Below are 26,813 nucleotides of genomic sequence, written 5' to 3'. Positions count from 1 at the left end.
CCTTTGAACCTTGATTCTAGCAGATACAGATACTGATGTATAAACATGAACGTGCTGTGGAAATGAATATAAAAATGATCCAAGTTTACGCTGTTAATCTTTTTTTGCTATACTATACTTCAGCTATACTATGTCAACGTTGGACTTTGGCTAGTGATGTCAAAAATCTGGACTAGTTGGAAATGTCAATGGTCACCTTTATAAAATTAACACATATGGGGGCTTGATTATGATAGTACAATCCAACAGATAACATGTCACTGAGGTTGGTCCAAAGTTCAGAGTGGTCAAACACAGAGAGAATGGAAGATAAGATGACAGTCGCAGAGACAGACAGAGAGAGGAAGAGAAGGGAGAGTTACAGAGAGGATCTGTAGCAACAGGCTTGGAATCAGGAAATAACATAGCAACACTGAAGAAACCAAAGAGCTTTAGTCACTGAAAACGCTGATTTTAGTGTGTGAGATGGATATCCTGGAGACAGATGCCTATGACAGAAGACAACGCAGGAACACGGTACTGCCTTACACTCCAACTCTTTCACTCACTTTGACATGCTCTCTGAAACTATTCTGGGCTCAACGCAGCACTATACATCTTCTACACATAAATCTATGATCACCTGTCCAAATTTTCAGCATCCTGTGGTCCTGTTTTGTTTTCTTTTATATATACATTGCACTCCAGTGCTTTATCACTTCAATGTTTAATATTTCTCCCCCTCTTTGTTCTTCTGCCCCTTCACTATCACTTCACTATCTCAGTCCTGCGTTCTGTTTGTCTCTCTCCTTCCTTTCTTCCTGGCTGCTGCTGGCTACTTCTACCTGTGGATTCCTGACTCCTCCCCCTCCCTGCTGGCCGCAGGTGTGAAGGCAGCTCCCATCATCCTGCTGGCACTGCTGGTGATGAGCTACACAGGGGGTCAGAGTCTCCTGGGGGTGGCTGGGGGCCTGGTGTTCTCTGCCGCTGGGGACTGCTGTCTCATATGGCCTGAGATGTTCCTCCATGGTAATTAAGGAGACACTCATGTTCTTACGTGTCTTCAGGCTTGTGTTTGTTAATGACAGAACAAAGCAGCAGGATTTTGTGAGCTTGGATTCAGTTTTCTCTTAACATGAACACAGCAGTCAGTTTGGTTGGTGTGGCTGTCTAGCTGCAGACCAAATTAAGTTAAAGAATCTTGAAGTTTGTGACAAAGGAATTTGAATCTTTGGTTACATGGCACCTACAAAAGAATAAGGATGAATGTTTTTATAGAAAATTCCAAGCATTAGAATAAATCTACGAGTCTTGTTCAGTAGTCCAGTTGAGGTTCCTTCCATAGGGAGGGTGCTTCTGAATATCCTGAACCAGGGGAAGGGTCAGTTATATATCTAGGAGGCAAGAAGCATCCAATTGATCTACATTATATTTTGAGGTTGAGTCAAAACAATCCATGGGTAGGTCTTTTTTGGTCAGCACTTCCATTCAATATCCCCAAAAACAAAGCTAACATCGCTACCGTATTATACAACTGATCACACAAACTTTCATTGCAAATACCCTGCCATATCCCTTTATGAAAAGAAGGATCTGTACAAACACCATCTGAATGAAACCCGTCAAAGAATACTACATATCATTATTGAATTTGGAGAATAAACTTGCAGTAGAATCGTACAACATCTGACACTGGGGCATTCACCACTTCAACATTACAAAGCAACAGTAATCAACATTCAACCCTACAATGTTCATGTGAAGTCAGTTGGATCAGTTTCTAAACAAATATCTGCAGCCTGATCCAGACAAATAAATTAGTGTTTTAATGATTATTTGGTGAGTTACTTGTAAACATATGAAAGTCTCTCACTTCACTAGTTGTACACATTCATCTGGTTGAGTGGCACATAATGAAAACATAGCTTGTCACACAGTACCACATTTAACTGTTTGTGTTTTCCCTCAGGAATGGCCTCCTTTGCACTGGCCCACCTGTTGTACTCACTCACCTTCCTGTCTGCTCGCTACTCTACGGCCTCCACCTCCTCCAGCTGCTCTCTGGTCCTGTACTTGTTGCTCTGGCTGGTGGGAGGTGGCATGTACACATACCTCTTCCCGTTCCTTCAGGAAGCCCCAGACTCAGCCATCCTGACTCCTGGCGTGGGAGTGTACGTCATCCTGATTGTCTCCATGACAACATTAGCCTTCCGCACCCGCCGCCCACTGCCTGTCCTTGGTAGTTTGATCTTCATGACCTCTGACCTGACACTCGCCCTACAGGTGTTCAATGTGATCGAACCAACAAACCAAGGAAAGGCAACTGTAATGACAACATACTACCTAGCACAACTTCTAATAGCTGTGGGTGACATCAGAGCTGGTGAAAGCACTGACGACTTTGCCAAATGGAAGAGGTCTTGATAAGAATCCCTGATGTAACCCTTAAATAATTAAACATAGAAATGAACATTTGAACGGTAGCACTTCTACAATAGCAGATTCAGATTAAAAGTACTACCTTTAAAAGAAAACCACAGAGGAAATTCATATATTGTTTTATAGAAAGTTATTGAGATTTAAGCAACACAGTTCATTAAAGGATTAATAATCTGGAAAGTAAATATCTGAAAAACACTGACTTGTAAATCTTGTGTAACTATTACCATGCACTGTCATACACAAAATAAAAAATACATAAACATGAAGAAGAAATGAAGATGCCTATTTGTTATGCTGTCCATAACTCATCTGAACTACAGAACATGTGGATTTGAGCACATCCAAATCCAGTTTAACAATCATTCTTCATAAAAGCAAGTTCACTTCCTCAAGGATCCTGTGCACTTAGATGAACGAGTCCAATAACAGCTATCATTTGCTGATATTAAATTTCTGTTGCAGAAAAAAAAGCTGTCAACTTTCAAAAGTCCTTGTAATCAAGACACGAATGTCTGACTTCAGCGATCCATTCCATTGTCATCATGTTGCCGTCCATGGAAACAAGCTGCCTTCAGACTCATACAGAAGTCCAACTCTTCCTGTGAGATAAGGTGGACAGGTGGGAAAAAAACTTTAACACAATAGTGCAGAGGATCAGTAACACACAACACCAGACTACTGTAGTAGACAGGATCAGTAACACACAACACCAGACTACTGTAGTAGACAGGATCAGCAACATGTAACACACAACACCAGACTACTGTAGTAGACAGGATCAGTAACACACAACACCAGACTACTGTAGTAGACAGGATCAGTAACACACAACACCAGACTACTGTAGTAGACAGGATCAGCAACATGTAACACACAACACCAGACTACTGTAGTAGACAGGATCAGTAACACACAACACCAGACTACTGTAGTAGACAGGATCAGTAACACACAACACCAGACTACTGTAGTAGACAGGATCAGTAACACACAACACCAGACTACTGTAGTAGACAGGATCAGTAACACACAACACCAGACTACTGTAGTAGACAGGATCAGTAACACACAACACCAGACTACTGTAGTAGACAGGATCAGTAACACACAACACCAGACTACTGTAGTAGACAGGATCAGTAACACACAACACCAGACTACTGTAGTAGACAGGATCAGTAACACACAACACCAGACTACTGTAGTAGACAGGATCAGTAACACACAACACCAGACTACTGTAGTAGACAGGATCAGTAACACACAACACCAGACTACTGTAGTAGACAGGATCAGTAACACACAACACCAGACTACTGTAGTAGACAGGATCAGTAACACACAACACCAGACTACTGTAGTAGACAGGATCAGTAACACACAACACCAGACTACTGTAGTAGACAGGATCAGTAACACACAACACCAGACTACTGTAGTAGACAGGATCAGTAACACACAACACCAGACTACTGTAGTAGACAGGATCAGTAACACACAACACCAGACTACTGTAGTAGACAGGATCAGTAACACACAACACCAGACTACTGTAGTAGACAGGATCAGTAACACACAACACCAGACTACTGTAGTAGACAGGATCAGTAACACACAACACCAGACTACTGTAGTAGACAGGATCAGTAACACACAACACCAGACTACTGTAGTAGACAGGATCAGTAACACACAACACCAGACTACTGTAGTAGACAGGATCAGTAACACACAACACCAGACTACTGTAGTAGACAGGATCAGTAACACACAACACCAGACTACTGTAGTAGACAGGATCAGTAACACACAACACCAGACTACTGTAGTAGACAGGATCAGTAACACACAACACCAGACTACTGTAGTAGACAGGATCAGTAACACACAACACCAGACTACTGTAGTAGACAGGATCAGTAACACACAACACCAGACTACTGTAGTAGACAGGATCAGTAACACACAACACCAGACTACTGTAGTAGACAGGATCAGTAACACACAACACCAGACTACTGTAGTAGACAGGATCAGTAACACACAACACCAGACTACTGTAGTAGACAGGATCAGTAACACACAACACCAGACTACTGTAGTAGACAGGATCAGTAACACACAACACCAGACTACTGTAGTAGACAGGATCAGTAACACACAACACCAGACTACTGTAGTAGACAGGATCAGTAACACACAACACCAGACTACTGTAGTAGACAGGATCAGTAACACACAACACCAGACTACTGTAGTAGACAGGATCAGTAACATGCAGCACCAGACTACTGTAGTAGACAGGATCAGTAACAGCACCTGACACTCGTCTCTGTCCTGGAGGTCTGATGCTCGCTGGGTGAGTAGCTCGTCCAGGCCCAGCTCACACCTCCTGCAGTCCTGCAGGCCCTGAGGACACTGCTGCACCAGACTACACAAACACAACAAGGGCTTTTAGTTCAGGTTTCCTTCATGGATGATGTGTGAAGCGTGTGTGTGTGTGTGTGTGTGTACCTCTTACCAGCAGAGGGCCCCAAGCACATGTTCATGGAAAGAGGAGTGAGGAGAGCGGAGCACAGCCACCAGCTGCTGCACCATGCCCATAGAGACAACCGTGTCTGAGGGAGGAAGAGCTACTGTCAGCTGAGATGGTGCCCTCATGTTAACATGAACATGATGTAGGAGCCAACACTACCTGTCTGCTCTGGGTGGGCTCTGAGCAGGTTCAGCAGTAAGAAAGCAGACTTTGTTCTCAATTTCTCATTGTCACTTTGCATTCCTCGCATGAGCACTGAGAAGCCGTCCTCAGACAGGAAGGCCTGGAGTCCGGCCTCCTGCTCCCGAACCAGACCTGAGAACATAGACTGGAGGTAAGACTCTCGATGCACTCTCAAGTTCTGTCACACACATTTACAGTAAATACTAACAAATTATTCATCTTTGGTTCAATTGTTCCAGGCATACAAAAACAAGTGACTGACTAAATGACAATAGCCAGTATATCTTGATTTGCTGCTTCTGAAAACATATCAAATCAGCCTAAGCAACACACGCCTGCCGCCTTAACTACGTTGTCCTGTTTTCTCCCTCCCATTCCAAACCGTGACCAACGCCAGTCTCCCTTCTCTGCAGAACGCATGAGTCTATCGCACAAACAACCCCCCCCCCTCTACCGCAGCAAACCCCACCCTACCACCTTAACTAACCAATTTTCTGCAGGAAACCATGCAAATGTTCAGCTTTTGAATAAGTGACGACACTCTTACATGAGACGGCGTAGAGGGCCTTGACTCTGACAGTGGGATGAGGATCAGAGTCAGTCAGTTGCAGCAGTGTTGATAGCGCCCCCTTGTGGAGCAAGTAGCACTGCACCTCAGGCATGTTCTGGGCACAGCAGGCGATGAGCTGGGCAGAGCGCCACCTCACTCCGCTCTGGGCGTGGCACAGACACTGGGACACACACAGGTCCAGACCCCCCAGGGTCATCAGGTCTAAGAGGTGGCAAGAGACGAGGGGTCAGATGGCTGAGTGGTTAGGGAATCGGGCTTTTAATCAGAAGGTTGCCGATTCGATTCCCGGCCATGGAAATTGACGTTGTGTCCTTGGGCAAGGCACTTCAACCTACTTGCCTCGGGGGAATGTCCCTGTACTTACTGCAAGTCGCTCTGGATAAGAGCGTCTGCTAAATGACTAAATGTAATGTAAATGTCAAACTTATCTAATCACTGTTTGAGTCTGAAATTTCAGAAACAAATCAGATTTTTGGTCTTATTCTATACTCTGTTATGATTTCCTTTTGGAAGTGGGAATAATGCTCATTGGGAAGATGACATACACCTTATAATACAGTGAACGTTCTCACCTCTCGCATTGTCCAGGTTCTCACACAACTCAGAGAGCAGCTCCAATGCTGCTTCCCTGTCATCCTCTTCATCCTCTCCCTCGTCCCCCTCTCCTCTCCCCCGTGCACACCGCTCGGTCCTACCCAGGACCACCAGACACTCCTTCATCTGCTCCACCTCATTCATCTGTCCTTTACTCATTTCAGCAAGTACTCCTCTTAAAAAGTCCTTTCTCTAAGTAGAGACAGAGACAGAGAGGACAAGTCAGATATTAAAGTGAATACTCACTACTCACTGAGGTATACTCAGTATATATTTGCACATAGTCTATGGATGATGCATGTGCAGGGTTAAGTTACAGTATGTGCCTTAGATCTAACTTGAACAAACTAACTTACAATCCATTAGGGCTGATATCCAAAAAAAACACTTTTGTATGACTTAGATTGCATATCCAGTTCCAACTCCCATTGCCTCCTTTGTAAAAACCCTGTTAAGAAAGGGTTAGGGTTAGGGTCTTTACCTCCTCTGACATGGGCACAGCTGGGGCATGTCCATCAGCCGACGTGCCTGCCTCCACCGCTAGCCGCAGCACCCCCTGCAGGTTTGGAGGATACCTCCTGTTCCCTTCTGCCATGGCTGAATGATTGAGGAAAAGGCATCAGCACGTTTTACATTTGTATTGGGTGTCATGGTAACTATGTTAACTGGATGCTGGTTGTATTATGCTGAAAACATGTTTTAGACAGTGTGAACGTCTTCATTCAGAACACCTAGTGGCACTACTGTACTAAAACAACAAAAGAGCTAACACATGTATCATACAGCACACAGAAAAGGGTGGAAATATATATTAGGGTCTAATCTATATATACACTTACATTTCTTTACATGCATTTGTGAAATTATTGTTCAGTGTAGTTCGAAACATTGCTGTTTGAGGGCCCCCCCTCTCTGGCATGGGCAGGCCTTTAGTGGCTACAAGCTAGACTAGCTAGTCAGCTAATTTCCAATAGGTTAGTTAACTTCGACATGCTAATCGTTTCCCTTTTTATTTATTTATTTTGCTAACCGTGTGCTTACAGAACGTGTTGCCTACGTGATGACGCGTACAAGCCAAGGCATGAGGGACCCACTAACTCTAACCAGAGAATGTCTGCTATAACTATGCCCACGAATGTCTTAGACTTTAACATAACACTATTACGTTAACACCAGTACTGTAAAGGTTTTAACTCGTACTGGCTATCGCTTTCCAAAGGCCAGCCAAATCGTGACACTTGCTCATTCAACTGTTGGCTAGTTGTACGTCGGCTATTTGTACAATTGAAAGGTTCACGTTGACTCCAGTTAGTGGTGTTAACTACTCAACTCACCCTCTTCTTTTTTGTAGCTAGCTCCCACGTCCTTGATGCAAGATGTTACTGTATCCGAGTGGTGCGTCTTCATTCAAGACACCACTTTTCAATGTTGCTGCAAATCACTTCTCCCGTAATAATATAGCTTTCTTTGGGTTGACTGGAGCACACTAGAACATTCTAGCTTGCTAGCTACTGTACTTGGTTGTGGAATCGTGCTTACATTAAATCATCACGTCACGACAAATCCGGTTGTCTAATCCAAGATGGCGGCGCTCGTGGGGCTTCGTGCATGTCTCTCCGGTACGTTACCAAACAAATTCAACCATGTTTATTTAATGTCGTATGTGATAAACTCTTTCGAAGACTGGAGATGCTGTGCCAATATGATAATTTGATCGGATATGAACGTTTTCAGAAAAGCTATAAATAAAGCAGGAAAGGATGCTGTAAAGCTAGCTAGCTGCTCCTTTAGAACCAACAAGGTCACGTTACACATACGATAATAGCTATAATAGTAATGCAGAACGGGCGTCTCTAACCCTTATTCTACATGTGTACATGTATATGTATATTTCTGAACTATAAAATTTAGTTAATAAGTCAAATCAACTTTTTAATTGCCAGCCTTGAATGTCAGTTAAAGATAGCCAGGAAACGATGATCATTAACGAAGAGCTGCTGTGTCAGGATCCCTCGTCACTTAAGGATCTGAGCTGCAATAGAAGCCAGGGTATTCCAGTTATCTCTCCACTTAAACACCTCTCTCTTCACAGCCTTTCAGCTCTCCTCACCAGGTCTACTAAACAGCTCTTTTAAACTGGTGAGTGTTATAATATGAAGAGAACACAATGTTGTGCCCTGAAATATTTAGAGGAAATAGCCTTTAAGTAGATTTGAAAATCAATGATTGATCTAATTTCTTCGGTTATTTCATCCTTTTCAGTGTACTGTGCCACTTAGTAGACGGACCTTTGCAGCAGAAGCCAAGAAAACCTATGCGAGAGACAAGCCTCATGTGAACATTGGCACTATTGGTCATGTTGACCACGGCAAGACCACGCTAACGGCTGCCATTACCAAAGGTACCAGCTGACCCTGTCTGTGGTCACTTGATTTCGACTGGTGGATGTTTGCAGTAAAGCTTCCGAAACTCTGTATGATCCCGTTTAACAAATGAGTTAGTGTCCATCCTTGCCCTCCCAATCAAAATAATTATCGTTAGATATTTTTACCCACTACTGCACCACCAATCATCAAATCACTTTTTGATGGTTCATGTAGTAAATAGCTTATCTTCTAACCTAGCAATCTCACCTTCGATGATCTCCTGAGACATATGGAGGATGATGGTTGATAAAAGAACTTCAATGATTTGTATAAGCTTATATTTAGATATACTTTATTCACCATTTTATTTGTGATGCTCTGGTACCCTATATTATTCATAGTTGATCCTAAGCCATAAGTCGTCAATTAATAAGAGCCAAACCACAAAGTATCAAACAGACTTGTAAAGTTGTTGTTGTCTATACAATTAGTTGATATATGTCACGTGCAAAATAGATTTTCAGAAATGGAATGGTCTAACCCCACTCAATGAACACACCCTAACCCATCCTTCATTCAAGTCAAGTAAGTGGATGTTACGTGCATAGTGTGTACAAGTCCTTCCTGATGACCCCTTGTTGTACCTGGCGTGCTTCCTCAGTGCTGGCGGAGGCTGGAGGAGCTCGCTACAAGAAGTATGAGGACATTGACAATGCTCCTGAGGAGAAGGCTCGCGGCATCACGATCAATGCTTCCCATGTGGAGTATACCACAGCCAACAGACACTACGCACACACTGACTGCCCTGGCCATGCTGACTATGTCAAGGTACACGTTCACCAGCACGTTCACCCCACAAACCTGCCTCCCCTCGACTACAACATATCCTTCTTGTAAACAGTGCTGTGTAGTAAGATAAATACGTTTTTATTAGTGGTGGGCATAGATGGGCATATATTAATTTAAACAAATCTAGATTAATCTCACTGTAATCTTGGCATTAATCTAGATTAAAATGGCTCATTTGAATTCCGCCGAAGGCGTTCAAAATATGTGTGCTACCCAAATAATGACTGCAGAGAACGGGTTTCTCAAGCCAGGTGGCGCATTAGACCAGGGGCTCATCTCCTGTTTCCAAAGTGCATCACAAACTGCTTGAGAAAGCTGTTCTTCTATGATAATTGGTGATGAAAAAAAATTATGTTCAATAATATGTACTTGTGTTTATTCCCTGTTTATTAGATTAGTTAGTTTGGCTGATAGAGCTGTGCTGACGGGCTTGCCTCGGTTGCACTCAAACAGTAGTTTGACGACGACTCTTCCCCTGCGCTACATCAGTGCTTGGCCCGGCATCTTCCGCTTTAGCTGAGGAATTTTTTACTTTTAGGTGGTATTTGAGACTGGAAGAACTCTTACAGTAAACTAATTCCGCATAGCACAAGGTGCAAACAACCTTAGTCTTGTCGAGGTTTCCATTGGGAAGCTTCTTAAAAATACATTTTCCCTAAAGCCAACCCGGCGGCTACATAGCTGCATCCATGTTAGCACGTCACGTTTGATGTGATAATTTCATACACAAGGCATACACACAGGTTCGAAGACTCGTTCTCGCCCCCTACAGTGCAATCCGGCCAGGTATACATCCGTGCAAAAACATCAAGGTGAAAGTCATCATAGCTTGCGTAGTATAGACCCAGCTCCCAACCCAACTTTGAGAATAGATTAACGGTTATATTTTTTTTATCCCCCGTTAAGAGTCTCACGTTAACGCAATACGTTAACGCCGATAACGGCCCACCACTAGTTTTTATATATATATATAAAAAAACATGGTTTCAGTTGCTTGGCCTTGATTTGTGATTCACAAATTCCACGTGAATGTCCCATTTTGTGCAGAACATGATCACAGGCACCTCTCAGCTGGACGGGTGTATCCTGGTGGTAGCTGCCACAGATGGCCAGATGCCACAGACACGAGAGCACCTCCTGCTGGCCAGGCAGATCGGCGTGGAGCACGTGGTGGTGTTTGTGAACAAGGCCGATGCTGTGGAAGACAAGGAGATGCTGGAGCTGGTGGAGCTGGAGATCAGGGAGCTGCTCACTGAGTTTGGCTATGATGGTGAAAACACGCCGGTCATCATCGGCTCCGCCCTGTGTGCTCTTGAGGTGAGAGACTGGGGGTCACCAGTACTGTCCACTCAATGTGACGTTGTCATGTTGAGTAGCAGCCAAGTCATGTACAACTGTCCATGGACCTTATCTGTCAACTCTTAAGGTTTCTTGATAAGGTATAGTGTTGCTTCCATGTGTGCGAGAAGTCCAGTTCCAGAGCTCACCTTGAAGACAGCAGGATGGTACTCGTCTTGGTTTACTGCTCACAGACAGCAAACTTATTTTATGTGGAAAAACTAGCTCTGCAGCTGTATGCGTCATATGTGATGCCTTATGTTAGGCCGTGTGTTGTAGTTAGCTTGGTGAGGAGTCTGTAACCAGGTCTCTCTGGTTCCACAGAGCAGGCAACCTGACCTGGGGGTAAATGCTGTGATGCAGCTGCTGGATGTGGTGGATAACTATGTCCCTCTGCCTAAAAGAGAGCTGGATAAACCGTTCCTGCTGCCTATAGAGGGCGTCTACTCTATCCCAGGTGAGCTATAGAGGGCGTCTACTCTTTCCCAGGTGAGCTATAGAGGGCGTCTACTCTATCCCAGATGAGCTATAGAGGGCGTCTACTCTATCCCAGGTGAGCTATAGAGGGCGTCTACTCTATCTCAGGTGAGCTACAGACACGAGGATCAGGTGTGAGGAGCTGAAGCTGACGTCTATGTGACCGATCTGGAATATGGGCCCAGGTTCCATCTGTGACTAACTACGACAATTGTGTTCTTCAGTTTGGGCTAATTTATCTGGAAACTATTTATTTTATTAATAGATGTAATGGAAAGACAGGCCTGTAGAACAACAGGTGACAGATCAGTTGTGTTATTCGTTACCAAGGTGATGGTTTCTCCCAACAGGCAGAGGCACGGTGGTGTCAGGCACTCTGGAGAGGGGGGTTATCAAGAAGGGGGATGAGTGTGAGTTTGTTGGACACAATCGAGTCTTCAAGTCTGTGGTAACAGGTATGTGAAAGCCTCACTGAAGAGTCAGTTATTTCTCTTCCAGCTTTGGGTTGTTCTGCAGCGTAACTCAGGCATGAAACCATCACAGCCTCAGTAGCTTCACCAGCTAAAGAGACATGGTTCCAGACCATGAGGCTCTGATAGAAACTAGTATCAAGGCAGGAACAGACTTCACTCCCTTTCATACAAAATCTAAATCAACACAATGTTTCTGGCTGCTTGCAGGGTTAGGGTTATTCTATGTGCATTGTCATACTTCCCAATAAAGACCTCTCTCTTCCCCTGCACTCCTTTCTCGCTTCTCTGGCCTGTCTCGCTTCTCTGGCCTGTCTCTCTGCTCTGGCCCGTCTCTCTGCTCTGGCCCGTCTCTCTGCTCTGGCCCGTCTCTCTGCTCTGGCCCGTCTCTCTGCTCTGGCCCGTCTCTCTGCTCTGGCCCGTCTCTCTGCTCTGGCCCGTCTCTCTGCTCTGGCCCGTCTCTCTGCTCTGGCCCGTCTCTCTGCTCTGGCCCGTCTCTCTGCTCTGGCCCGTCTCTCTGCTCTGGCCTGTCTCTCTGCTCTGGCCCGTCTCTCTGCTCTGGCCCGTCTCTCTGCTCTGGCCTGTCTCTCTGCTCTGGCCTGTCTCTCTGCTCTGGCCTGTCTCTCTGCTCTGGCCTGTCTCTCTGCTCTGGCCTGTCTCTCTGCTCTGGCCTGTCTCTCTGCTCTGGCCCGTCTCTCTGCTCTGGCCCGTCTCTCTGCTCTGGCCTGTCTCTCTGCTCTGGCCCGTCTCTCTGCTCTGGCCTGTCTCTCTGCTCTGGCCTGTCTCTCTGCTCTGGCCTGTCTCTCTGCTCTGGCCTGTCTCTCTGCTCTGGCCTGTCTCTCTGCTCTGGCCTGTCTCTCTGCTCTGGCCTGTCTCTCTGCTCTGGCCTGTCTCTCTGCTCTGGCCTGTCTCTCTGCTCTGGCCTGTCTCTCTGCTCTGGCCTGTCTCTCTGCTCTGGCCTGTCTCTCTGCTCTGGCCCGTCTCTCTGCTCTGGCCTGTCTCTCTGCTCTGGCCTGTCTCTCTGCTCTGGCCTGTCTCTCTGCTCTGGCCCGTCTCTCTGCTCTGGCCTGTCTCTCTGCTCTGGCCCGTCTCTCTGCTCTGGCCTGTCTCTCTGCTCTGGCCTGTCTCTCTGCTCTGGCCTGTCTCTCTGCTCTGGCCTGTCTCTCTGCTCTGGCCTGTCTCTCTGCTCTGGCCTGTCTCTCTGCTCTGGCCTGTCTCTCTCAGGTATTGAGATGTTCCACCAATCCCTGGACCGGGCTGAGGCCGGGGACAACCTGGGTGCTCTAGTCCGGGGCGTTAAGAGAGAGGACATGAGGAGGGGCATGGTCATGAGCAAACCTGGCTCTATTCAGCCCCACCAGAAGGTCAAGGCCCAGGTGTGACACTGGAACCTGCAGGCATTACACTGTCTGCCCACAATGTTTACATTGGCCACCAGTCTGACACATTTACACAGTTTTATATATTTTAATTTTATGGACATGGTTTACCCTGAAGGCCATCTGAACCTGGTTCACAAGTGGATCTCCACCTCTTCTTCCCAGGTGTATGTTTTAAGTAAGGAGGAAGGAGGGAGACACAAGCCGTTTGTCACCAACTTCATGCCTGTCATGTTCTCTCTGACCTGGGACATGACTTGCAGGGTGACCCTACCAGGAGACAAGGTATGAACACTTCTATATGTTTGTGGCAGATAGGTTTACAAGTAATTTTTGTCCAGTCAAGTTGTAGGTCTCTCGTCCCTTGTGACTGAAGCACTGTCTCCTGTGGGTTACTCTAGGGTTCAAACGTGCATTGGGCGGTGCTTCTTTGAAGCTAACAATAATGAGCAAGCATTGTTCAGGAGCATATATGGAGATTTATATTCACAGCAAAATACATTGGTTATACCATTCGTCGTAAAGAAATTCCACTCCCCTCTCTCCAGACTCCCCTGAAGCCCTCACACAGCATCAACAACACTGTAGTTTGGTGCTGCAGTGGGATGGGTACTGGAAACCCCATGTTAAATTGTCCCCGGTGCTGAATTATGAAAGACTGTAGTATCGATAAGCCCTCACGCTATCGGTTTTGCTTTCGGTACTGGAGAAATTAAGAACATATATTTCCTTTTGGTTAAATGTTATCCTCCGCATTTGATCTCAGCAGACCCTTCTAATTTGCGATCCTATAAAGACATACGTCTGCATTTTTGTTATTCGCTATCCAATAAGCGCCGTCTGTCTCACGCAACAACCAGCGCGCAGCCGCAAACACAATTTGAAAGCTCAAAACAGCAAAAAAAAAAATGAAGCCACAACAGCAAAATTGAAAGCATTGCTGTTATTTTACAAAGGGTTGGTTTATGCAGGAGGTTCAGAGTTTCGATCAGTGGCACTTAACTTTCAGAAAATAGTGCCACATTGATGATTACCTGTGGATCACCTGTGCATCACCTGTGTTTCTGCAGCAGTAGTTGACCTGTGTTTCTGCAGCAGTAGTTGACCTGTGTTTCTCCGTCTCAGGAGATGGTGATGCCTGGAGAAGACACCTCTCTCACACTCACTCTTCGCCAGCCGATGGTTCTGGAAAAGGGTCAGAGATTCACTCTGAGAGATGGAAACAAAACCATCGGCACAGGTCTGGTCACAGACATATTGACGAAAACAGACGATGATAATGCCAACTGGGGTTGAGAGAAGAGAGGGAAAGGGTTGGCTCTGGTGTGGTGGGTGGGTGGGTGGGTGGGTGGGGGTTATAGTAGGGAAGGGGGGAATATATCTGTGTAATTACTCTTCAGGCAAACACGCAAATTCAAATATATTGCAGATTAGAGCTTGTAAGACATTCTGGCTCTGCTGTAATTACTTACCAAAAGGAAGGACCTAGGATTAGATGTTCCGCATTAGTCTTTCTGTGAAAAGGCCTGAATTGCTGTCCTGACCTGCTTGCATTGTCACTTGTGTAATAAAATGTGTTGAATAATAAGTTTCATGTTTCTATTGTCTTTGATGCCGTATATTAGAGGTTATTGGAAGAGTGGGACGAGTTTTACGTTTCAATTTTTTATTTATTTTTATGTGTAAATGAAAGTCTTAAATGTCTACACCAAGTTACATTTTTTATGCTCTTTGCTAAAATGTACATTTACATTAGGATGTTTCACTTTACGTTCATTATTTCCATCCATCAACAACATTTGTATATAAACTTTTCTAAAAGCAATGGCAAACTTTATAAGATATTACAATCTTTTTAAAATGGTGTTGCTAAACATTGATTTAATGTTATAAAGAAAATATAAAACAGTGCAACAATAACATCTTAAGTAGAACAGCGTAAAACCATTTGTAAGTGCATTTTCTTTTCACAAGACAACAGTATGTCAAAAACAACATGCAGGTCACATGACTAGGCTGATGTCTTAATATAGTTGATCTTTATGAGGTCACCTTCTGTCGCCATGGGAACCCAGTGCGAAGTGGAGTCTGCATGGTTCTGCAGTGCTAGTCTGGTCCTGTGTCAGTGCAGTGCTAGTCTGGTCCTGTGTCAGTGCAGTGCTAGTCTGGTCCTGTGTCAGTGCAGTGCCAGTCTGGTCCTGTGTCAGTGCAGTGCTAGTCTGGTCCTGTGTCAGTGCAGTGCCAGTCTGGCCCTGTGTCAATGCCGTGCCAGTCTGGCCCTGTGTCAGTGCAGTGCTAGTCTGGTCCTGTGTCAGTGCAGTGCCAGTCTGGTCCTGTGTCAGTGCAGTGCTAGTCTGGTCCTGTGTCAGTGCAGTGCCAGTCTGGCCCTGTGTCAGTGCAGTGCTAGTCTGGTCCTGTGTCAGTGCAGTGCCAGTCTGGCCCTGTGTCAGTGCAGTGCTAGTCTGGTCCTGTGTCAGTGCAGTGCCAGTCTGGTCCTGTGTCAGTGCAGTGCTAGTCTGGTCCTGTGTCAGTGCAGTGCCAGTCTGGCCCTGTGTCAGTGCAGTGCCAGTCTGGCCCTGTGTCAGTGCAGTGCCAGTCTGGTCCTGTGTCAGTGCAGTGCCAGTCTGGTCCTGTGTCAGTGCAGTGCTAGTCTGGTCCTGTGTCAGTGCAGTGCCAGTCTGGGCTGCAAGGTCTGTAGTCTAATGAGGTTTTGTGTTTGTGTGTTTGAGGTCAGGTAATAATCAAGTGTAGTATGATGACATCCTAAGAGGAGCTTGTATATAATATTTAATACGTCATTGATTACAAGTGTACTGGTGCAATGCTTCCCTGTATTTGTAACTTAAAAGGGTCACTGAATAAATGAGCATCTCAACAATCCTAGACCTTCCCCCTTGTTTCATAGGGTTAGGGTTAGGGAGGTGAGGGAGAAGATGAAGAACCAGAGGGGGAAAGGGTCTGACAGTACTCCTTCATTCCAGAGAGAAGTCCTGTATCCAGAGAGAAATGCGACGGCTGTTGCAACATCCTCCACACGCACCCTCGCCTCCTGCATCTCACACCCTCGCCTCCTAGCTGGAGGAATCGGTACTGAAGATAGCAAGCTATGACAATTATGACCTATTATACCCCGACAACCCACTCTCTACAGCGAGGCCTTCTTCCTTTTCATGTGTCACCTTCCGAAGGGTGGGTGTGTTGAGCCAGGCACATTCAATATACTTTATTTTTACCCTTTCTATCAAATACTGCTGTTAATCAGAAAGATGTAACAATCTTCTTGTGTTGGATCTGATAGTTTGCCCCTTCCCCCTTCTCTCCCCTCCTCTCCCTCCCTTGTCCCCCTCTCTCCCTCCCCCCTCTCTCCCCTCCTCTCTCTCCCTTGCACCCTTCTCTCTCCCTCCCCCCTCTGTCCCCCTCTCTCCCCTCCTCTCTCTCCCTTGCACCCTTCTCTCTCCCTCCCCCCTCTGTCCCCCTCTCTCCCCTCCTCTCTCTCCCTTGCCCCCCCTCTCTCCCTCCCCCCTCTCCCCCCTCTCTTTCCATCTCCCCCTCTCTCAGCTCCAGGACTGGCTCTTCCCTCTCTCTCAGGACTGTTTTTAGATATCATTTTCTTGGATGTAATTTTGCGTAACAGAATAAGAGTAGAGAAATGTTTTACACCTTTCCCATGTGAACAGAAATGTGTTTGTGGCCCAGCCTGTGGGGCCATGCATACCTAAACGCAATGACGCAGTCCACAGATTGCATAACAGAAAGAAGAGATGTCCAAATGTTCATCCAACACCATTCCTTGTAACTCATAAGATATATGACACTGTCGTCTCCCACATCTTACCCTTCAGTTGAAGCCAACGAAGAGTAGACTCAAAAATAAGATAATTTAAATTTTATTATGTTTTCATAATTCGTTAAAATAAATATAATAAAATAAATCAATGTGTAAAGGAGACAACAAATCACAACCAGTTGTTCATTGGAAGACAAATCCTGAAGAGGTCAAAGTGTGTCTAATCACCCCATTAAAGATGCTCTGTCTCCTTTGATTGCTTATATTGGTGTGAGATATGTGGCAGTGCATCCTCCTGCTGCTCCATGTGCTAAACTGCTCTGCTGCTCTGAGGACCTTCTCCCCTCACTGATATTTACAAAAACTCAGTGCAGCAAGTTATAAAAATAGATGTTGATTTGTTAAACTGGTAAGGGAGTTTCTGCTGTGCATACTTTTCTATGGATGCTTCCGGATGTGTTAAAGATCTAAAGGACACTAAGGGTTACGGTGGCTCATTTGGCATCTTGTTATTCATTGTCACCACTTACATACTGTAGATATAATACCAGATGTTCCTAAATACTTCACATACCTTCCTAGAAGGTCACAAAGTGATGTTAGAGTATAGAATATACAGTCCGTCACACAAACACTGTAGATGCATTGTAAAACACTGTTCATATCTGCAACGTTGATCTTTGCCTTTCTTTCTTAATCTTTTCACACACCAACCCACATCTTCATGTCTCTTTTCAATTCATACATGTTCTCGCTAGTTCACCCACCAGCTCACATTCTCAGTCATTTGTTTTAAGTTTTGTTTTTCATTGGCTTAGCCATTCCTCTTCACAAGAATCATTTATTGCTCAGAATGGGTCTAAGAAGATGTTCGATTGGTAACTAGACTATTATGGGTATTTCAATAAACATGGGAGGTAAAATATGGCTGTGGTATGGACAGTGAGCTTGTTCACATGCACACAATCACAACTAAATTGGTGTAAAAAGACAAACGTCCACATGGTTTATGTTTGTTCCAGTTCCAGATTTTAGCCCATGTTGTGTTCTAACCACTGTCGAAACTTGACGGGTTGTTAAATACAGATGCTAACATATTTGTGGTTGAATCTCACTTTTTAGAATAAAGTGTTAGTATTTTATTGTTTTTATCAATGTAATTTATTTGTTGATATACCAGCAATAGTCAAAAATCTAAATTCCAAGTATTATTCACGCATTCATTTGTCCTGTAGACCTACACTGCAGCAAGCATCCATATTTTACAGAAGTCAAATCCAGTCTTCTCTCCTCCTTGATCTCAATTGTTACAGTCATGTCTGTTCAGAATATGTAATGTACTTAGATTACATTCGATAATCCACTCCCATTGTGATTAGAGAAACTAGGGATGCACCAAATCCAGGATTCGGTTTCGGATTCGGCCGACGCTGGTCGACGTAATGACGCCGCCGTTGATTACGGGAACGTGTTTACGTTGGTGGACCGTTCAATGCAGTAGGCTGAGAGAAAGTGAAAATGGAACTTGTGAGCAGAGAAAGTGTTGTTTGGCAGTACTTTCAGTCAAAAGAAGGCGATTCAAGTGTAACTATATGTTCAATTTGCAATGCCGATTTGTCTCATGGTGGCAAGGACCATAAACAATACACAACATATCCGCTGTTAAAACATTTGCGTATGAAACATCCGAAAGAAATTCAAGAAATCTAAAAGACTAATATTTTGGATATTGATTGGATCTTGAGATAGGGTAAACATAGGCATATGGTAATTGTTAAAATAGTTTTTCCCACTTGTCTTCCTGGCATAATGTTGCCTATTCCTTTGTTTTGTTTTTTTTGCAGATAAAATAAAATGAAAATACACTGCTGTGGACATTGTTTACTTCATTAATGTGTTTACTGTGGTAATGGACTGAGGATAGGAGCAGGATTCGGTATTCGGTTTCGGATTCGGCAGAATCTTAACCAGTGGATTCGGTATTCTGCCGAACCCCAAAAATCTGGATTCGGTGCATCCCTAAGAGAAACTAAATGTATCTGAATGTAGTTTCCAAGAGCATGCCTGTGTGAACAGGTCATCAATTTATCTCTGAAATATTTCTGTGTAGTGATTGAAGTCCAGTGCTATCTAGATTTGCAATAGCACACAACACTGCCCACTCACGGTTAGAGAGTACAAATAACTGAATTGTATCAAACTATATTTCGGATGACTGGGCTAACCAGTCAAATCTTTCACTCACCATCCCTCCATTTCATTAAATTATTTTCATGTTGGTAAATTTAGCAGTTAGTTCTGTAAACCGTTTGTTTCGCCAAAGTCACCCAGTTTCTGTTAGGCATATACATCAGCTGGAAAGTAGCGCTCGCAGATACCAGGGTTTTCATCATGATCAAATATAACCCCTTATATTGTGCTTTTAGTTACTCTTGTAAAATATGATTACTTAAAAATGTGTTTTGAAAAGGTGCTTTCTGTGTCTTTTCTGCCAGTATAGGCCTTGTGACGTTTTCTACAGCTTTGTAGAATCTGGAATACCTTCCATTTACCCTTATTTGAGGTGTGTTGACATTGACAACTCTTATTATTTACTAACTAAATATGTTAGTATAACATGTTTTACTCGTATTCTCTACATTTTCAATCAGTTTACCACCACATTATCATTGTCCAGCCTGTTTCTAATGATGATCGAAATGTTCATATTGGGATCATGTTGCAAAGATTTGCATAAGCTACTGCTCAAAAACACCTATAATCACCTCTTGAACGCTACTCCAAATCAGGATCACAGAACAAAAGATTGACCAGAACATCATCACAACATTTTGATGATGCACACAACTAAGAAATCTACAGTATGTATTCATTCAAACTAAGATAAGTGTCTCCTAATTTACAATGACTAATATTGCATAATATAAAGTTAATGTAGTGCCATCCACCTTCCAATCTCATAAGACATTTAGTTTGATGAAAGAGCTTTTTCCCCAAAACTTCCCTTTTACAGCCTCATTCATCACATGTTCAGAACACAACCATGATTCTATGGTCATATGGCAGCTGTACATCTATTCATGGAAAATAATCCAACCTAACTGAAAAAGGCCTAAGAATCAGGTTGAAAGTCATATTTCAGATTCTCTACGAAACAACCTCTGGTCATGTTCCGTGTTAGCCTGTAGTCTCTCCAGCTCTGCTACCATGTTCCCATCCTCCACTTCAGCCTCTCCCTCCTGCTCCTCATCCCTGCTAATGAAAGCTAGCTCATTCTCATAACAGAAGGAGTTGGCACTGGGTGTTAAAGACTTGCTCTCCATCATGTCCTTGGCACTGCACTGGGGGGTTGATGGCACCTCGAAGGTCTTGTGGAAATGAGCATAATCCACTTTGTAGCGGTTCTTCTCTTCAAAGACGACCGGCTCGAAGCGATGACCCCACAGGATCTCTGAAGACACGTAGGAAGTGCGAGCCTGCGCCGTCATAGCTGTGGCTTCAACCATCCCTTCCATTATCACCACAATCTCAAAGTCTGAGGTCTCCAAGTCCTGTTTGCTGATGCCAAATAGAGGGCTTTCTTCGTCAATCTCATGCAGTATTGTAAGGGGCGAGACCAAGAAGATGCGGTCAATGCCTTTGTCATATCCTACGTTGACGTCAATTTGGTCCAGCGGGATGTACTCTCCTTCTTCTGTGACTCGAGGCTGGATGAACTGGGCCCGGACGTGAGCTTCCACCACATGGCTCTTCCTGAGGTTCCCCACTCTCCACATCAGGCACAGCTTCCCGTCCCGCATGGCGACAATGGCGTTGTGGCTGAACAGCAGCGTCTCAGCCCTCTTCTTGGGCCGCGCCATTTTAGCCATGATGGCGCCAATCATGAATGAGTCAATAATGCAGCCCATGATGGACTGGAAGACCACCATGAATACGGCAGCTGGGCACTCCTCGGTCACACAGCGGAAACCATAGCCGATGGTGGTCTGGGTCTCAACCGAGAACAGGAAAGCAGCCACAAAACTATTGACTTGTAAGACACAAGGAATAAAGCCATCACCACCCCCGGGATTTTCCATATCACCGTGTAGCAGGGCAATAACCCAGAAGGCAGACCAAAAACTAGCCAGGACACCACGAAGACGAGGCTGAATACTACAAACATGTAGCGCCAGCGAATGTCCACGCACGTGGTGAAGATATCAGATATGTAGCGCTGGGATTTTTCATTCATGTGTGAGAAGCGGACATTGCACTGCCCGTTCTTGTTGACGAAGCGACTGCGGCACTTGCTGCGAGTGTGAATCTTCCCGAAGCCGTTCCCCACAGCGGGCATGGTGCCGAGGTGCAGACCTTCTTCTTCAGTGGACACGATGCTGTAGCGAGGCGCCCTGCCCACGCTCATGCCTGTATCAGGCAGAGTTCCTGTGTGGACCACCAGGTACACTGCTCCTCCCTCTGTCCAGGTGGAGAGGGGGAGTGCCAGGCACCTGTAGGTTCCTGAGGAGAGAATAAAAGAGACCAGAAGTTAGGCTACAACAGCAAAGCTACAGTAAGACCCTTCTCTGCCAAGGACTCATCTAATTCTAGTAATAAAAGAAAAATTACGGATTTTGTTCAGCCTTCCAGCAGCAGATGTTGCTAATTAAACCAGCTTCACGTCTTGTTTAAAATAAGCATTTAGTTTGGGGTTCTCAAATCCTCAGATCAATAAAAAAATACGTTATGTCAGCCAATTAAATTTGATTGTGCAACACGCTTTAGACTGAAGTTTGGCTCTACAATGTGAACACACATTCCTAAACAGCATTTCAATTCATCACTAAATAACTACATAATACAATCCCTATAATGCCTATAATGCATGTGCTATTTTAGTGCCTAAATCAATTGCTGTTTTATGCAATACAATGATAAACGCTGTAATAATTACTGTAATAATAACATTAACATAAATGCCACCATTGGCCAATTTTCTGACACAAGTACTGGGTTTGGAAGCATGAATGAAATGTTTTGGGTGAGTTTTTACATTTTGCTGACATGCAATAGAATAATAATGTCCCATAAAACTGTTGTGACAATGCACTTACTGTTAGAAAATGTTAAGACTGTGTCAAAAATGAGCCAAAGAAACTGTCATATTATACCAGCAGCTTTTTACAAGGAAATTGCTCTGCCGTTACTCAAGTCTTCAACCTTTCAAATACTCCTCATCTCATCTTTCAGTGTACGATGAGTAAAATGCAGTGAACGTGTCACATGTGGCTAAATACAGACCTTCAACTACTGCCAGATGACTGCAGGGTCATGTGAGGGTCATTAATAGAACGTACGTCAGCCAGCAGCAGTACCCACTGCTGCTGGAATAGACAAAAAATAGAGTACACACAGGTCTGAACCTGGCAGAGCTTGAAAAACTATTAATTGGCTAAGCAATTCAAATGTTTCTTTCTGAATCTTTTTCTTAGAAAACTTTTGATTGAATTTTATTGATTGAATTTGAGACTACCTTCAATGGGCTTGGCCACACAGAACCAGACAGACGCCAAGTACGTCTCAGTGGTATGTTCACAGCAAGATGATGAAAGCAGTTTGTTGGGACATGACCGTTACCCTCACCCACTGCTGACTGACATGATGACTGGTTGTCACATCCATTACACACACCTATCATGTTGAAATGTTACAAAGCATGAAGCTTCTTGAATCATACAGAGCACTTCACAAATCAAGGATTTTTAGGAGCTACTGTGCACCAAACATACTACATCATAAAACACCTAGTTTGTGCATCGGTATAATTAGGATTGTGGTGGTCATTGGTGGCACTGCACTGGATGATAAATTGTACAATTGTATCCAGTGATCATTTTGATCCCCATCATCAAGTCTAGGACAATAACAGAAAGTGAAGCAGGTGGGGCATGTGGGGCAGGAGGGGTAGGTGGGGCAGGTGGGGCATGTGGGGCAGGTGGGGCATGTGGGGCAGGTGGGGCAGGTGGGGCAGACCTCATTTGACAAAAGGTAATATAAAACATGGGTCCCACTGACAGAGACACACTTACATAGGTAATAAAACAGGATGCAAAACAAAGATGATAGAGAAAATGTTTATGATTTTAGGGTGATAGGCTACCTATATTGACAAAGACATACACTAGCTATTTCCAATCTGTCTATTTAGAATTGTTGTCATCTTAAATTTACTTGTGATAAATAAGATGTGACAGCTGTCATTTGGATGTTAAAACCCCTCAACAACAAGAGGACACACAGGGGCCACATGGGGGATGTGATGACGGGTCAAAAGCAGACATCATCATGCCCATCCTCAAAATGGCTCTCTCCAATCATTACCAAGGCAACCAAAAATAATCTGTGTGCTTGGTCAATTGCATGACCAACATTGAGAGAACATCATCGGGGCAAATGCAGCTCAAATCACCATGGTAGTCATAGTGCTCAGTCACAGTGCGAGAGTACCTATTTCATAACAGCTTTGTCATTAATATCAAATTAATCAGACTAAGAACACAGAAGTAGTTATAGCTTGATGGTAAAATTACTCCACAATGTTTGTGTGATAAAACCACAGGTCTCTGCAGCCCTTTATCATGCCCAGTCCAGCAGATGCTCAATACTCCTAATTCAGTTTGTAAACATAATGTAATTGATTGCATTTCCTACCATGAGCTCTGAAACGTGATTGGTTCATTTAGAGGTGTTTTCTCCAAGTCTTGTGATTTTATAGTTCTAAAAATGGCTCAATGGTATTAGAAACTGGCAGCTTTGGAAAAAAGTTTGCACATGAGGGCTGTGTGATTCTGACTACCATTTTGTAGGCATGTCTGTAGGCATTACAATGACATTTTTGTATGCATAATAGTTAGGGCTATTTCCATGTCTCACCATTACGCTGGATGCAATCTTGAATGACAAGAGGGCTTCTGGAGCTAACTGAAACGTTTTGGAATCAACTCTAATGTATAGGTAATGTTTAGTCGTTAATTTTTTGTTGTTGTAAATGTCAGGGTTAGAAAACAGGACAACATACTGTTGTGTTGTGATACAAGCGTCACTCTTTGTAGAAAGCAACCTACTACAAAACCTTTGGATATCTTTGGATATATTTGTACACTTTCTGAATAAATATATAAATATAATATAAGGGAACACTAATAGTTAATACATATGTTACACATATTGTTTAATCAACATTCCAAAACCCCTTGTCACATTTAGTTTGAAACAAACTTTTTTTAAGTTGCTTTTGAAATAAATAATAACAAAATGTATAGTGACTAAAACTGCAAACATACATGGTCAAATATAGATGGAAAAAATCCTATGTATAAATGAAAGATTTGTTTATTGCATTTATAAGTATATTATGATGGTGACACTGTTTATTCATAAAGAATATCTTAAATGTCCTACAAAGCCTAAATACATGCAAGTATTTGAAATATGATCAAAACATGGTATTTTTATGTTTCTTATCCTTGTTCTTGTCACCGATAAAATGAAATAAGACTAGGCTTGTAAACTCAAGGGTCTAACATTGAAATCTAATTATACCTCTAAATCAAAAAAATATTAAAAACTGTGACTTTCTTTAAATTCTTTACCAATACAAGTTTTAGAAGAACCTCTTCCTAGATATGACAATTCACTAAACATTTAACAATGTTTATGCTTAAATATACAGTATATCCCAGAGACTATAACATTTATATAATTAGCAAATTGGAACTACTCGACAACCCTAATATTTGGATTAGTTGTTGAATCCTGGTGTTGGAGGAAAATACCTTAGACCGAATGCCTCAGCATGTACAAAACAGCTCCTGGTTTCTAACACCCAGAGCTCTAGTTGCTAGGATGCCAGCCGGCAGCAAATTGTACAAGAGATATTAATATCTTTCACTCTGCAAGACTGCCATACAATCCTCTCAGGAAAATGTTATGAAACATGTGACACAGCCACATTCTATAAGGTACATGACTTTTGTACAAAATCAGTTTGTTACATTCATGTGAAATTTCCTAGACAGCATCTGGGTGTTAATACAGATATAAGGATTAAAACCTTCCCAAATCTGCCCTTACCTTGTGCCGTCTGTTTTAATGCCAGCAAACTGTGCTTTCTTGAGTTAACTTTCTCCAGCTGCTATGAAAAAGACCCAGATGTCATGTTTATCTGCTGGGTCTGGCGTAGTCCTCTTATGGGTAGAACCATTCCACCCGGGTGAGACAGAACTGTGAAGACACACTGAATTTCTTCATCTTCATTGCCTTTACAGCTTTAACTGGTCTTTTACTTTCTCATAATAGCCAATATCAATCACCTTATTCTTTTTCAAGGTTTTTGAGGTTTCCAAAAAATCTAGACCAAAAGATGGCAGATAGATAACTGAAGATATCTGTCCAAATATGGCAACTGTATCCTTATCCAAGGCTGATATTACCCTTTTCAAAGCAATGTCGCCATTGGAAACTCGATGTCTTTCAATCCGACGGATCCACACAGATAGAAATAGATGTGCACCTCAGAGAATAAGAGCCTTGGCCGCTCTGCAAGTCTCACTCACCCTTTCTCAGATCCAGTTATGCTGCAGTTGTCTCTCTCCCTTTCTCCCTGTTGCTCATTACCCCCTCCAATCTGCTCCTGTCCCTTCCTCTCCTCTTCATTAGCATAGAAAGACGTCATCGTGATACGTGCACACAGATTAGCAAATCCTCCAATCTTATTGTAATAAACTCTAGGATTACAAATCCTCCATTTTCATTGTGGTAAAACCTAGGTTAACAAATCCTCCATTCTCACCTTGGTGAAACCTGGGTTTACGGGGTTAATATAGGTGTGACCGTGTATCTTGTGACCTACAATCATTGAGAGAAACAGCTCAGTAAAAGTTGATGTTTAACCAATCATTTTTGTAATTACACCATTGAATATAGACTAGCCCGTGTTCTGTCATCATATAAAAGAAACAGAAAATGCCCAAAATAATGTTTGAGTAATATGAACACTTTCAACACTTTCATGTCATGAAAGTGCTTGTGTTACAGTCTTGAAATTAAGTTTTGCTGCAACTATGTGACGGCTAATCTACAGATGGCAGTACAGTGATACTTACGTATGCATTGGCTAGCTGGCCTATTTGCATCCTAATGAGCCATGAGGACTTGTGTCATCTTACTCCACCAGTTTGTCCATTCCACACCATGAAAGCAAGCAACTGACCCTTGTTTTCCTCTTGTATGTGAAACATAGTATAATTACAGTAAACTAATTTACAGAGTAAAATTGAATTACACAAAACAGCATTGATCACTATCAACAGTGCTTAATTTGGTTCCACTGTCCTGCTAATGAATGATTGTGTAGCTCAGTTCTTGGTTCCGCCTGGCCCACTTTATCCTGGCACATTGGCTAGTCTTTAAATAACTCACTGGGATGGTGGCAGCAGCAAGGCTCCAGGCTCTGTTGGTCCCAATAGAAAACTTAACGCCTCCATCTGCCAGCCGTCCTCTGACCTGCCGGCACTGGTGTTTTCCTGAGGTCAGACACCCTTTGTCAATTCATCCACACAAATTCATACAGCAGAACACAAGAATATTCACAACCTCACAACAACAAAAATCAACTCCCAGACTCTAACAGGAATACCCTTGGTGCGTCCCCTATCGCATTAATTTATGATGTGCGTAAAGAGTATCTGATGGTAAGCTGAATGTGCACCACATTCAGCACCACAGATTTAAGCCTGTGTGATGGCAATCTAAGTATACTACATGTTCTCTGTTGCAGTGTTTCTGGGCTGGTTGCGCGCGCT

At 43.6% G+C, this 26,813-nt stretch overlaps 4 protein-coding genes across 4 annotated transcripts; 2 read left to right on the top strand and 2 right to left on the bottom strand.

The window, feature by feature from the left end:
* The first annotated feature begins 289 nt into the window (after nucleotides 1-289).
* tmem86b (transmembrane protein 86B) lies at nucleotides 290-2,468 on the top strand. The gene is made up of 3 exons (XM_047037538.1): nucleotides 290-516; nucleotides 765-1,008; nucleotides 1,949-2,468. The coding sequence occupies exons 1-3, from the start codon at nucleotides 466-468 to the stop codon at nucleotides 2,401-2,403; spliced, it is 750 nt and encodes a 249-aa protein (XP_046893494.1). The 5' UTR covers nucleotides 290-465; the 3' UTR covers nucleotides 2,404-2,468.
* Nucleotides 2,469-2,521: 53 nt separating this feature from the next.
* hspbp1 (HSPA (heat shock 70kDa) binding protein, cytoplasmic cochaperone 1) lies at nucleotides 2,522-7,728 on the bottom strand. Its single transcript, XM_047037536.1, has 8 exons — nucleotides 7,640-7,728; nucleotides 6,787-6,902; nucleotides 6,284-6,497; nucleotides 5,688-5,912; nucleotides 5,117-5,272; nucleotides 4,943-5,039; nucleotides 4,741-4,852; nucleotides 2,522-3,020 (listed from the first exon to the last, which is right to left on the bottom strand). The coding sequence occupies exons 1-8, from the start codon at nucleotides 7,710-7,712 to the stop codon at nucleotides 2,940-2,942; spliced, it is 1,074 nt and encodes a 357-aa protein (XP_046893492.1). The 5' UTR covers nucleotides 7,713-7,728; the 3' UTR covers nucleotides 2,522-2,939.
* A 62-nt stretch (nucleotides 7,729-7,790) lies between these two features.
* On the top strand, nucleotides 7,791-14,772 carry tufm (Tu translation elongation factor, mitochondrial). The gene is made up of 10 exons (XM_047037535.1): nucleotides 7,791-7,924; nucleotides 8,398-8,444; nucleotides 8,568-8,706; nucleotides 9,333-9,499; nucleotides 10,568-10,837; nucleotides 11,183-11,315; nucleotides 11,686-11,790; nucleotides 13,030-13,181; nucleotides 13,350-13,469; nucleotides 14,310-14,772. The coding sequence occupies exons 1-10, from the start codon at nucleotides 7,888-7,890 to the stop codon at nucleotides 14,478-14,480; spliced, it is 1,341 nt and encodes a 446-aa protein (XP_046893491.1). The 5' UTR covers nucleotides 7,791-7,887; the 3' UTR covers nucleotides 14,481-14,772.
* Nucleotides 14,773-16,736: 1,964 nt separating this feature from the next.
* On the bottom strand, nucleotides 16,737-25,602 carry kcnj12b (potassium inwardly rectifying channel subfamily J member 12b). Its single transcript, XM_047039012.1, is given in 3 exon segments — nucleotides 16,737-21,085; nucleotides 21,088-21,471; nucleotides 25,084-25,602. Coding segments are annotated over 2 exon segments (1,272 nt in total). The 5' UTR covers nucleotides 21,377-21,471; nucleotides 25,084-25,602; the 3' UTR covers nucleotides 16,737-20,102.
* Nucleotides 25,603-26,813: the final 1,211 nt, after the last annotated feature.

This window comes from Hypomesus transpacificus, chromosome 17 (genome assembly GCF_021917145.1).
Source record: "Hypomesus transpacificus isolate Combined female chromosome 17, fHypTra1, whole genome shotgun sequence".
NCBI lineage: Eukaryota > Metazoa > Chordata > Actinopteri > Osmeriformes > Osmeridae > Hypomesus > Hypomesus transpacificus.
Note: the sequence above shows the minus strand (reverse complement) of the source record. Positions and strands in the feature narration are given on the sequence as shown.

Excerpts from the sequence above, each read along its gene's own strand:
- tmem86b (XM_047037538.1), top strand. The coding sequence starts at position 466 with ATGGATATCCTGGAGACAGATGCCTATGACAGAAGACAACGCAGGAAC. Across the intron at positions 517-764 it reads GAAGACAACGCAGGAACACG|TCCTGCGTTCTGTTTGTCTC; the intron begins GTACTGCCTTAC and ends TCACTATCTCAG. Across the intron at positions 1,009-1,948 it reads GCCTGAGATGTTCCTCCATG|GAATGGCCTCCTTTGCACTG; the intron begins GTAATTAAGGAG and ends GTTTTCCCTCAG.
- tufm (XM_047037535.1), top strand. The coding sequence starts at position 7,888 with ATGGCGGCGCTCGTGGGGCTTCGTGCATGTCTCTCCG. Across the intron at positions 8,445-8,567 it reads TAAACAGCTCTTTTAAACTG|TGTACTGTGCCACTTAGTAG; the intron begins GTGAGTGTTATA and ends CATCCTTTTCAG. Across the intron at positions 13,182-13,349 it reads ACCAGAAGGTCAAGGCCCAG|GTGTATGTTTTAAGTAAGGA; the intron begins GTGTGACACTGG and ends TCTTCTTCCCAG.
- hspbp1 (XM_047037536.1), bottom strand. The coding sequence starts at position 7,712 with ATGAAGACGCACCACTCGGATACAGTAACATCTTGCATCAAGGACGTG. Across the intron at positions 5,273-5,687 it reads GGCCCTCTACGCCGTCTCAT|GTCTGGTTCGGGAGCAGGAG; the intron begins GTAAGAGTGTCG and ends CTATGTTCTCAG. Across the intron at positions 3,021-4,740 it reads AGGACAGAGACGAGTGTCAG|GAAGAGTTGGACTTCTGTAT; the intron begins GTGCTGTTACTG and ends CTTATCTCACAG.